General features: G+C 43.1%; 1 protein-coding gene across 6 annotated transcripts in view; it reads left to right on the top strand.

Annotated features, from left to right (window-relative positions):
• The window catches only part of myo6a (myosin VIa), a 111,264-nt gene that overhangs the window by 55,429 nt on the left and 43,798 nt on the right, over positions 1-12,037 (top strand). For all 6 annotated transcript variants that reach the window (XM_051071647.1, XM_051071648.1, XM_018674644.2 and 3 more), the window contains exons 19-24: positions 2,501-2,539; positions 2,793-2,886; positions 6,019-6,149; positions 6,256-6,333; positions 7,709-7,838; positions 10,260-10,350. In XM_051071647.1, coding sequence (XP_050927604.1) covers positions 2,501-2,539; positions 2,793-2,886; positions 6,019-6,149; positions 6,256-6,333; positions 7,709-7,838; positions 10,260-10,350 — 563 coding nt within the window. The remainder of the gene's footprint in view (positions 1-2,500; positions 2,540-2,792; positions 2,887-6,018; positions 6,150-6,255; positions 6,334-7,708; positions 7,839-10,259; positions 10,351-12,037) is intronic.

Below are 12,037 nucleotides of genomic sequence, written 5' to 3'. Positions count from 1 at the left end.
TTGAGTTCTTATTACCTTTGAGCTCTGTTACCTGTAGTGTTTTCCTCAAGTCTCCTCACCCCACGGGTTCTCCTCCTCCCCCTCCCCCCCTCCTCCGCCCTGGGTCCCCGCTCTCTTTCCGAGCTTTGATTAAGGTTCAGAGGGTGTAGAGGAGGATCCAGATAGGCAGACAGCAACACAGATTTGGGCATTGAGAAGAGAAAATGAGCAGTGATAAATCTGAGTTGGAGGTGATGGGAGACGCTGCCTCCTGGCTGCAGCAGCTGAGGGAGACTGTGAGCCGTGGAGAGCCCTGTGGGTTTTCATTATAACCAGACACCGTAGCTTTGTCCCAATGCAGGCACTGAATTCATCATAACAAGGCTGTCCTTTTCTAAAGCCTCATTCAGACTCGGATAATTCATCCTGCTTTAGCCTGGATTTGAAAGACAAAACCAGCACTGCATGGTCTTTGTTGAAGTATAAAGTCATATATCATCTGACCAAGTCATGTTTATGAAGAGTTTAATGTTATTCATACAGGAGGCTGCGACAAAGACGTTTAAACTTGAACAGGGACTGGAAACAGTCCAGCCATTAACTCCACTATTTGTTCTCTTTGGCAGAACTTTAGTTCCTTCAGCGCGACACGTCGTCTGTTACAGATAAAAGGAGGTTCTGTGAGTGGTCATACACTCTGAGATGTCCTGATACAAGAGGAAAAACAGACGAGGCCAAGGCCGTCGTTTCTTGTCTACTTCTTCAGTCCAGACAAATATATCAACAAGTATTTGATGCATCTCATTTACTTATTTATGATTGAAGACCTACATGACTAAACATTCAGCCTAAAGCACCAGTACAGCTGCTACAATGTTCACTCTTATGCTTTATGTAATGTTTGTAGTCAGATAAAGTCATCTCGCTATGGTTAACTTACTGGAATCATAACAGTCAAATCTGAACACACAGACGTGATTCACATGTTTTCAGATAGAATCATAGAAGTAATCTGCTCTTTATAACGTTTCTTCACCATCAAAGTGACTGATGATAATCCTTACTTTTAATGGTGCCAAAAAAACAGGGCTTCACTGCAACATTAGAAATGCTGTGTGAGCCAAGGACACATACAGTGCAACATTATGAAGTCAGATTAGGTAACCTGTCTTGTCTTTTCTGCCAAACACACGCATGGACATACGAGGACGCTACCGTCGAGCTAACGACTGTTAGCAGCCGTCACAGTTTGTTTGGCTTCAGTGTCCCTCCATTATTGACCCTAATTAGTATATTTACATTTACATACATTTACATTCACATAATGCAGCTGCTCTTCATGTTCACAGTCACCAAAGAAAAATGAATAATGTATCACCAACACTACAAGCAGCTGATAATGAGGAGGTCAAGACTGTGGCGACCAGAGGAAGTTCCAGTTAGCTTGTAGCTCAGCCTAAAGTTTAGAATAATTCATGATTAAATTAAAAATACATATTCTGAAAAATCTGAGAGACAAAGACAAAACTTTATTAGAAACCCCACCCGACTGGGAGGCCAAGCTGGTTAAAGCTAACACTGTTAAATTAAAACTACTTGTTCATCCACTGAACAAAGATGTTGATGATGCAAATTTATACAAGTTTTATTGGGAACCATGCTGTGCTGGTATTCAGAGTGAGTCACAACAGTTAGAAAGAACAAATCCTTCTTGACCCACGACAGCCTGCAGAGTCAGAGGATTCCTGCTAATGCAAACCAAACTGAAAGGCTTTTCTTTTAAGACTTCTCAGAGACGAATGCTTTGTTCTCCCTGACACCCTCACCTGTCCACCTCAGCAGCATCTTCAGCCCTCTCAGACGACTTGTTCCCATGTGTTCCAGACAGTAACACAGGTCCTCACTGAGGGACTACAGTGCTGCTCACTGTGTCTGTGGTATTAGTAGTTAGTCAAGAATGTTTGACTTCATCTCTGATCTGCTGCTGCTCAGCCCTACTTTGTTTGAGTCTGTTTTAGTTGCTTGTTATGATTGTCATCATTTCAGTCTTTGTGTACGTTGTGGGTTCACAAATACTCTGAACCACCGTGCTGTTTATCTGTCTAATGCCGGGATCAGACCACGCGATTTATTGGTCTTTGACGATGCCAAGTCTGACCCCAACCAATCATCATTCACATCCCTGAGTGTTGTCAGGGAGGAGGGTCGAGAAACTGTAAACACGCTGTCAAGAGCTGACAAACCAACAGGTTATATAACCCTCAGAGAGCACTCTGTACATACATAACAAGGTAAATGAATATGAAGCCAACCGGCCTTCCACATGATGTTCATGATCAGTGTTTTGTTCTGAAGTTTTCTGCAAAAAAAAAAATTCAAACCATCAGTTTAAAGCAGCAAAAAAGAATGAGTGCTTGAATCGTTGTTTTAAATAGAAATTGTCTTATAAACATAATTTTCCTTCATAAAGCCCGTTGCTTTAATCACACTAAAATGTTTCCTCCTCCTCTTCTCTCTGCAGACCCAGCTGAATATTCTTCTGGAAAAGCTCCGCAGCACGGTCAGTGTTTCTCCTTGATGATTTCATGTTACAACGGGCCTCACAGCTGCAGTAAAGATCAGCCAGACAAACACATACACTGCCTGTCTCCCATGAGACGCACCGAGCCTCATGTCCCGAGTCAGAATGTGTTGGATGTCATGAATTTCTGATAGGGCCTGTGGTTCCTGCTGTTACTGTAATGATTTCTGTTTCTCTTCATGTCTCCCTGTCTGTGTCTCTCTCTCCATGTGTCCCTGCGTCTGTCCTGCAGGGCTCCAGTTTCATTCGCTGCATTAAGCCAAACCTGAAGATGGTCAGCCACCAGTTTGAAGGAGCTCAGATTCTCTCCCAGCTGCAGTGCTCCGGTCAGTCACATTTTCTGCTTCATTTAAACCTGTGCCAGTGTGGCTGCAGCAGAGAGTGGTGATATGTGTTTTAACTGAGCCTGTCTACTAAAGTAGTGGACCTCACTGAGGACATAAAACAGACACAAGATAATCACTATCTGCTACAAGACCTCGAAGCCTTCTTGTTTTTAACAAAGATAAACCAGGATTCATTTGTTTCAAATTAGTTGGCTTTTGTTGTGTGGATGTGTTACCAATTATTCAGCGAATCACAAAAAAAAATCACACTTCAGACTCACCTTTTATAGTCTTTGTGTTCAACATTAGTACATCGTCCTCATCCTGTTTAGAAAACAGAAAACAGGACAAAAGTTCTTCTACACACGTCTCTGGTGGTGAAATATAAAACAGAACTGTGAGTGAAGAAATAAATGTCAACAAACCAATAAACCATAAACAAAAAGACAAAAAACCAAGGACAAACAGAGGGACAGAACACGTCAGCACTGACTCTCCATCCAAAACATTCACAACCAACAAAGACGTCCTGTTTCTGAAATGTACAGCAGGAAAAATCTAAAGTTCAGCACGGCCATCTCGAGAAAGAAATCACCTGCATTATTAAAAACTGCAAAGTTCACATTAGTTAAACAACTGACCAATCAACATTCACTTTCGACTGTATGTTATACAGGTAAGATTAAATCCAACTAAAACCCCTGAAGAACAAACTGTGTTAGAAAAACAAATGTAAAATGGAGGTCCCTGTTAATTTGATGCTGAATCCTACTTTTCTGTCGTCCAGTCACATCTTCATGTTTTGGATTGTGAAAAAGGTGTATTAGATTTCAGATTTAATTGTGTGTGGTATTTAAAAGGTCTGTAACAGCCTGGTGAACCCTGCAGAAACCCTGATAACCAGACATCACGTTTGCTCTCGGCCGCCTTTGTTGCAGAACTTGATTTCTGTGTTTCTGTGCTCTGATCATTCTTTGCGACCTTGACACCAATGTCTTAAAGTTGTTCTATTCCCCAAACTGAAAGAAAAGCCTAGAAGTGATACTCCCTCTTCCTCCCCTGCAGGTTTGGAGGAAAAGAAATTATGAGCTTGGGTTTAATATCCTCAGAGATTCGGATTTTGCTTTCATCCACACGAACACGACGATGCCCTGTTCTGATACTGCACCCTGGCAAGCTCTTTTATCAGTTTTATTGGACAGGGAATCGAAGCGTTGATAGTTTGGAATAGACCGGGGAAGGCCTCTGTGTACCAACATCATGTGGTTAGGTCCAAAATGGGATGTTCAGCAACCAAAAAGAACTTTTCCATTATGGCTTTTACTCCTGAAAACGAGATGTAGATTTAATCTCACCCCGAGACAAGGCAGGATTGTCTGACCAGAGCAGCCTTGAGCTTGTTCTTTTGAGCAGAAAGCACGGATAGGCTTAGAGAGCTTAAGTAAATCAGTGACATATTGAAGCTGTGTAATACCTTGTAAGTTAGAAGTAGGACTTAATAACCAGCGAGTGATTTTACAGGGAGCCAGTGGAGGGAGACTAACACCCGGATAAAATGTTCAGGAACTCTGGACCTCGTGACCGCTCGGCTTGAATTAGCAGAATATTTCCAGCAGTGAAGCTTCAGGGTTTGAATGTCTTCTCCGAGGTGACCATACACACCTTGGGAAACCTCATGTAATTGTGGAGGGTGAGATCTCAATTAAGAATGAGAATTTTTTCTGCCATTTCCTTTGGGAAACTGAGCAGGAGTTACGTTTGGAGGTCTGCTGCTACAGTCAGGGTTTCAGCTTTGTCTAAACACACAGGAGGAAAAGTGTATTATCATGGGTGTCACTGAGGAAGTTATTCAGGAGAATAAAGTGCTTTCTACCTTTCTTCTCTGCAGAATTGGCTCCACATACAGTAGCTTTAGCTGTGTTAGCGATGCGGCTCTGAATGGTGGTTGTTGGTCTGTCAGTTTGTGTTGCTCTGTTGGTCCAGCTGATAAATGATGAATTATAATGAGAGGGTGAGTTGTAAAGAAATATTCTTTACTTTATCTTTTCATCATTCTGTTTAATGCTCACATAATTCTGTGAAAGTGAATGTACTTGACAAAACAATGTCAAAACACTTGATGGAAAAGGACTTCAGCTCTGAAGTAACTTGATGACAGTTACAGACTCTGCTGCAAGGAGGGTTCATTTGCACTGAATGCCAATTAGCAGCATCTGTCTGCTATAAAAGAGGTCTGAAAATTAGCTCTTTGATTCGGGTTTTCAAAGCAAATTGAGATGACTAACAATGCTTCAAAAGAGGGCAAAGCATCTGTGTTTACAGGGGGTCCAAATAAACACATTAATTTAATGTGTCAGGGGAAACCGTCTGGAAGGTTCATGGCAACATAAACACAGACAGACTGCACTGAAAAAAGGTTGAATGTAGCAGTGAAGTACACAGAGCTGACAAATGTTGGTATTTGGCATGTGACCTAATATGACTCAGCTTTTTACTGGTGTTTTACTGCTTCCATTTAGTGATTTCAAAGTTAAAGTCCTTTTTACGAGGTGCATTATTAGCTCCTCAGTGTTAAGTACCACTGTAAGCTCAGTTATGATGTTTGGGTAAACAGGGCCGTGCACTGACACTAAGAAATATATGTTTTTAGACACACTAGCTGCAGCATTGACTTGGTTGGTCGAAGTTTTTCACAGATAATTCTGGTCCCCAGGGGATGAATCCTGCTTGTTTTGACTTTTCCTGTAGTGCCACCATGACGTTGACATTTTGTGTTTGTTCTGAAATGTCTCAACAACTACTGGATGTATTGCTATGATGTTTTGTTCAGATATTCATGGTGCCCAGAGGATTCATTGGAACTTAAGGGATCCTCTGACTTTTCATCATGTCCCACCAGCAGGTCAAACCTTTATCCAGGAAAATCCCTCAACAGTTGTTGGATATTTTGCCACGTTTTGTGTGAAATATCTTACCAGCTATTTGGTTTGCCACCTAATTTGGTACAAACATTCATGGTCTCCTGAGGATGTATTTTAATGACAGTTCAGAACATCTGGTCCCCTCAGGATGTATCAGAGTAACTTGTGTGAAACTTGTTTCTGTCTGTTGAAATCCTTCCTCTCTGTGTAGGTATGGTGTCAGTGCTGGACCTGATGCAGGGTGGTTTCCCCTCCAGAGCTCCCTTCCATGAGCTCTACAACATGTACCAGAAGTACATGCCTCCCAAACTCACCCGACTCGACCCGCGCCTCTTCTGCAAGGTCGGTCCTCTGAGCCTCAGCTCCGCCCCCTGATCCAAGCTCTTATTATCATTTTCATTCAGCTACATTTTCATGTTTATCGGTGTCCTGCATGTTTGTGTTGCAGGCTTTATTCAAAGCCCTGGGACTGAATGAGAATGACTACAAGTTCGGTCTGACCAGAGTGTTTTTCCGGCCCGGGAAGGTGAGACTTTTTGAAAACCAGCTCTATTCCCCAAGTGCACCAGCTAATATAGGTATTGTTCCCCTAAAGAAAGACAATAGATTCAGAGGGAAAGCGCATTAGTCATTTCGGCTGCTGAGGTGAGGTGAGATGAGGTTTTTACACGGCAGCAGATGGGGGTTTTTATTTCTCCACCAGATGAATAATTCATCACATTTGGTTTAGACATGTGGCTTCCAGTGGGGGGGGGGCTTTGTGAGGGTGTGTGTGTGTTTGTATCAGAGGACCTCGGTACACACTGTGCTGGACAAACTGTAACTCTGACACTATAGATTTAGCTCCAAGGAATGAATAAATACTTCCGTCCTCTGTCGGCTGAAAGCTTTCATTACTCTTCATGTCCCTGTGGAAACGTCAGGGATCTGAAGTTTGCTCCAGAGGCAGCCATGCCCTTCAAGATAGACATCACATGCTACTTATGGTAAATAATTGTTTTAGCCTGGAAAGAGCTGAAGATGACTGGAGTTTCCAGCTTCAGTTTACTGGATGTTTTAGGCTTTACTTGTCATAAATGGATTTTGATGTGTACTCTGAGCCAGAGCTTCAGTCCTGGTGATCTTGTCAGAGTCATAAAAGATTAACACAGGCTGCTCTGAGGCTGGTAATGTGATGTTGTGATGCTTTGGACGTCCAAAACTTGAGGGTCAGCTGCGCTCACCAGCTACGTCTGTCAGAAATCACACTGACGATAGTGAGACATGGATGTTGAGAAAATAAAGGAGAGAATTCAGGAGCTTCTTCCATTATTAAGGCAGCAGCAGCAGCAGGCTCCTAAGTTTGGAAGTCAGAGGTTTCCAGAGGACACGATCGCAACACAACAACAGATGTCACAGCACAGCTGAGTTTACTAAGTGTTAGAAAGAATTCAGCAGCACTGCTATGATCCTGGACTTTGATATAAAAGATGCATGAATGAGGAAGAGAATTCACTGTAGCTGAAATAAATATATACCTTTGTGCTTGTGGCCATGCTTTAGTGAAATATGAAATGGGTTTTCACAGACTACAGATATTAATCTGTGTTACTTAGAGAGTAGTTGAATCTGAAGAAAATGGGATGTCTGGTTTCAGTACAGTACATCAGTACAGTACAGTACATCAGTACAGTACTCAGTACATCAGTACAGTACTCAGTACATCGTCACACATAAATGAGGAGGATTGTTTTATGGCAAATTAGAATTTTGGAATTTTTTTCTTTGATCCATTAATAAATACATTTCATTTCCAAAGGACTCATCATTTAGTGTTTTTTAGATTGTGAAAGACAAACAGGTTTCTAGCAGCTTCATCTGTTACTGTTCACAGATCTGATGTATCTCTCACCTCCGTTCAGTTTGCAGAGTTTGACCAGATCATGAAGTCGGACCCAGACCACCTGGCAGAGCTGGTGAAGAAGGTCAACAAGTGGCTCATCCACAGCCGGTGGAAGAAGGTCCAGTGGTGCGCTCTGTCCGTCATCAAATGTAAGCAGCAGCTGTTCTGGTTTGCAGAGTTCACAGGGTTTTACCTGAAAATATGGTGAGGGTACAGCAGGAACATTACAAAGTTCTAATAAATAATAAAAGGTTTGGATCCACAATGGCAAAATAGTTTGACCTATTGGCATAAATTTTCTCTAAATAATCAACACTTTTTCCTCAGGTGGAAGGATTTTACTCTGTGTGGGAGTGAAGCTGCTGCTTGGTTTAAGGTTTTATTCAGTTTAAGCTGTTTTGAAAGGCTGGGACTGGGCGCCCCCTCTGATCATAAATAAACCAGCCTACTAGATATTTTACTGATGAGCTGGTTCTCAGGGTCAGTGTTGTTCCTGGACGAACCAAAAACATCTCAGGTTATTACCACAGTCTAACATGGCAGTGATCAGCATCAGTTAACGACGTTACACTGACCCGGTTGTGATGATTATTCATGTGAATGTAAAACTGGCTGATATGAACAGTGTGTGGAGGGTAGAGTGGCTGTTTACTCTCCTCTGCTCCTCGCAGCCCTCGCTCTCTGGTGCATTTTTCTGCTTATCGCTCTCAGTTGTGTTCGGGCAGACATGTTGGAAGTCCGATCATGCAAACAAGAGACAGATCAGTATGCACAGATGGCTCACAAAAATACCCAGGAGCCTTGTGGACGGAGCAGAGTACAACAGCAAAACAAACCATGGGCGGTATATGTGCAGCAGAGACAGACTGCTGTAAATAATGTGAGGTTGAGCTCCTGGAGGAGTGGTATATCTGTCTGCTGTCTTGTGTTTATCACTGCAGTGTCTGAGGAGAGTTCATGTCAGTCACTGCAGGCTGCTATCATAGCACTTCTCTGTGTGTCTGCCTCCATCTGTCTTAATAACTCTAGTCTTTCTCTTTCTCATTTGGTTATTCTACCTCTTTCTGTTTTCTGTCCCGTCTCTCCCTCTCTCCCTCTATTTGTTCTTGATATTGATCAAAGTGAAAATGAGCTCTATTGGCAGGGGCCGGACAGAGGCAAGTGTTGCCAAAGCATATCATCATATCCCATTAAAGATAAATACATTTGTCCAGTCCACAAAGGTGGATAATGTAGCAGCAGCAGCAGCAGCGGTTAAAGAGGCAGTAGGTTTTTAAAGCACAGTACAGTAACACCAGCTGGTCTGCTGTGTTCAGTAGATGCAAAGTCGTTAATTCACTTCTGTGCAGAAGTTAAATATTCTGAGGTCATAACAAGATAAAATGAATTTGGCAGCGAGCAGCGACGTTATCGATCTTTGTCTCTATTTATCTTTCACCCTCATCTCTCTGGCTCTCCGTCTTTTCTCTCTCTCTCTAATTTTCTCACTTCAGTTCGTTTCGAACTTGCTTCATTGGCAGGACAGAAAGAGCATCTATGTTGCCAAAGACTTGGAAAGGGATGAAATCGAATCACAAATAATGCGTTCTTTGTGAAGGAATCAAGAAATTCTGCAAACATTACAGAATGTAAACCACATCAACGTAACTGTATTCACTACAAATTAAATCTGCGTACAAGAACATCAGCGGAGATGACAGGGCATTTTTTTAGTTTGTAAAGTTGTTCTGGGTAGTTATTATTTCCTCCTAAGCTTGGAGACAGCAACCAGGGTCCTCTACCAGAGTCAGCCTGGGTTTTGAACCCTTGTTCTTTTTGGTACAATCTGAGTCTGTAGCACCATTTATCAAGAACTGTCAATAGCTGCCTGTCTTTCATCCACCTTTGTATACACATATTCAATTTACACAAACCAGAAAATCTGAAAAAACTCAAAGTATCACCAAAAAAGTTTGTTGGAAAAGTTGGTGTATTGATAAAAGCAAAGATTGGAAACACTCGAGCCTCCAGGAGAGAATTATAGGAAGAGATGAAAACATCAGATCTGTGTGGGGCCATGAGGGAACTGGAGCCTTCCTGACTGTGGGTCTCTGTGCTGCGTGTCTGGCCTCTCTACATTACCTCACTTGAAGGTGTATGTATAGATTGGAGGTGTTACCTCCATCAAACAAAGTTTCTCAACTAGGAGCTTTGACTTTTTGCTTTGACACCAAGTCCTCCGCTCATCTCGTCCATCAGCTGTCCTCTCTCACATGATAAGACTCCACTGCTCTGAGATGTGACTCTGCTGCTGCACGGAGCAGAAACCTTCAGGTTATAACTGTAGCGTCAGACTAAGTGTTGATAACTAGTGTGTGAGCATCTGCTGGCAGTAAAACCTGTGCTACATTCAGAGGAGAGAAAGGAGCGAGGCTTCAAACAGCACTGAATGTCTTCCAGGAGAAACCCTCTGAAAGTTGCATCATATTTAAACATTTGACTTGTCCTGTGAACTACGTCATGGCCCGGCCCTCAGAGGTGATGATTGCAGAAAATTGACGCTGGTTTTCTTCTCTCTGTGTCTCTCACAGTGAAGAACAAGATTTTGTACCGGACCGGCGCCTGTATCAAGATGCAAAAGACAGTTCGGATGTGGCTCTGCAGGAAGAAGCACAAGCCCAGGTGGGTATCTTTCCTTCTTCCTCTCTCTACCATCTATCCATCTATCCACTCTTTCTCTGCCTCAGTTCCTCTTGTTTGCCTCCTTACTCGTCTCCCTGCACCTCCTCTTCCTGCTTTTTCCTCTCTTCCACCTTTTTACTATCCATCCACGTCTCATTATTTTGCTTCATCCCTCCCATCCTTCTTATCTCTCCCTTCTCCCTCCTTTTTGCTGTGCTCTTCCTCTCTTCCTCCTCTTTCTTATCCCCTCCCTACTCAACTCTCTCATCCCTCAGGTCTTCCATTTTTCTATCCCTTCCTCCTCTGTTTATTCTTCTCCTCTCCTTTCTTTCTCTCTATCTTCCCTCTTCCTCTTTGCTCATGTCCACCTTCAAATCCCTCCCTCTCTCAAGACAGTATTTCATCCTCGACTCACTCTTATTTCATCCATCCATCCTTTTCCCTTCCTCTCTGCTCTGCTGTCATTATCGCTCCTCTTCACCTTCTTCCCTTTTCATCCTTCCTTCCCTTTCTCATTACATTCACCTCCTTCTTCCCTCCTACCTCATCTCTCTCCTCCTCTTCTTCTTCATTATCTGCCACTTTCACAGCTCACCAGTGTCAGTCTGCCGGGCACACAAACACACACAAACACACACGCACACACATTGCCTCGGAGACAGTCGCCTGGCGACACGTGCAGCTCCGCTTATTACCTCCGATATTTGACGATAAACAACAGAGCCCCGGAGGGGGGAGGCAGGTGGGAGAGAAGATGGAGAATGCAGGTGGAGAAGAGTCTTTTTTCTCCTCTGTGGGAGGCTTTAGTCTGATCTGGCAGCCCGCTGGTCCATGCTAACAGGCAGTGTGATTGTGTTTGGGTGTGCTGCTGCTGAGGTGGAGAGTCTGATCACAGGGGGTGGGTGGAGTATTAATGACTGGGGTGGAGTCAGGGCAAACATTCGAGATTTAGTGAAGCGACACGAGTGAAAACCATGAAATGAGCAGAAAACGTTACACACATCGAGTCAGGTTTACGCCTGGCGTCAACACTGCTCCAGAGTTTTCCAGCCTCTAAAACTTCTCCTGTTTTAGTTGATGCCGATTCCCTCGTTCACTCCCTGACTGGCTCTTATCAGCCTCGACTACCAGTGATGAATGTGTGGATAATAAATTCCAAGTGTTGCCGACCTCAGTGTCTCTGCGAGCAGCTGTTGTGCAGTTAAATTCATACTTTCCATCTGGCACAAGCATGGCCAGTGTACGTGAATGGTCATGTGACCTGTGTTTTCAGGCGTGTTAGTATGGACGAAGATGATGTCTGATACAGAGCAGAAAGTGTGGAGACAGTTTTTATAATTCATTTAATTTTTAAGGTGTGGAAGAATGTGAAGTCAGCCTCCAACCAAACAAAAACAACTTTCTTTGCATTGAAAAGGCAGCTGTATGTTACACTCACAGGCTTTGGTAAAATGCTCTTCTTGCTGCTACAACAGTTCAGTCCCATCATGGCTGAAACAAACGTTTGTGATTGACGAGACGGTTTGTTGAATTAGGTGAGCGTTTGATTTGATGCACCAGAGCAGGAGCCTTAAACACACTGTCATTATCAAACCTAATTACGTCCAATCAAGTGTCGGAGCCAAAATCATGATTGAGATCATTGAACGAGTAATTTTTCAGCAGAGTAGATGAAGCCTTATTGGCA

Source organism: Lates calcarifer, linkage group LG7_1 (assembly GCF_001640805.2).
Source record: "Lates calcarifer isolate ASB-BC8 linkage group LG7_1, TLL_Latcal_v3, whole genome shotgun sequence".
Taxonomy (NCBI): domain Eukaryota; kingdom Metazoa; phylum Chordata; class Actinopteri; family Centropomidae; genus Lates; species Lates calcarifer.
The sequence above is the reverse complement of the archived record's forward strand: the minus strand, read 5'-3'. Positions and strand labels throughout refer to the sequence as shown.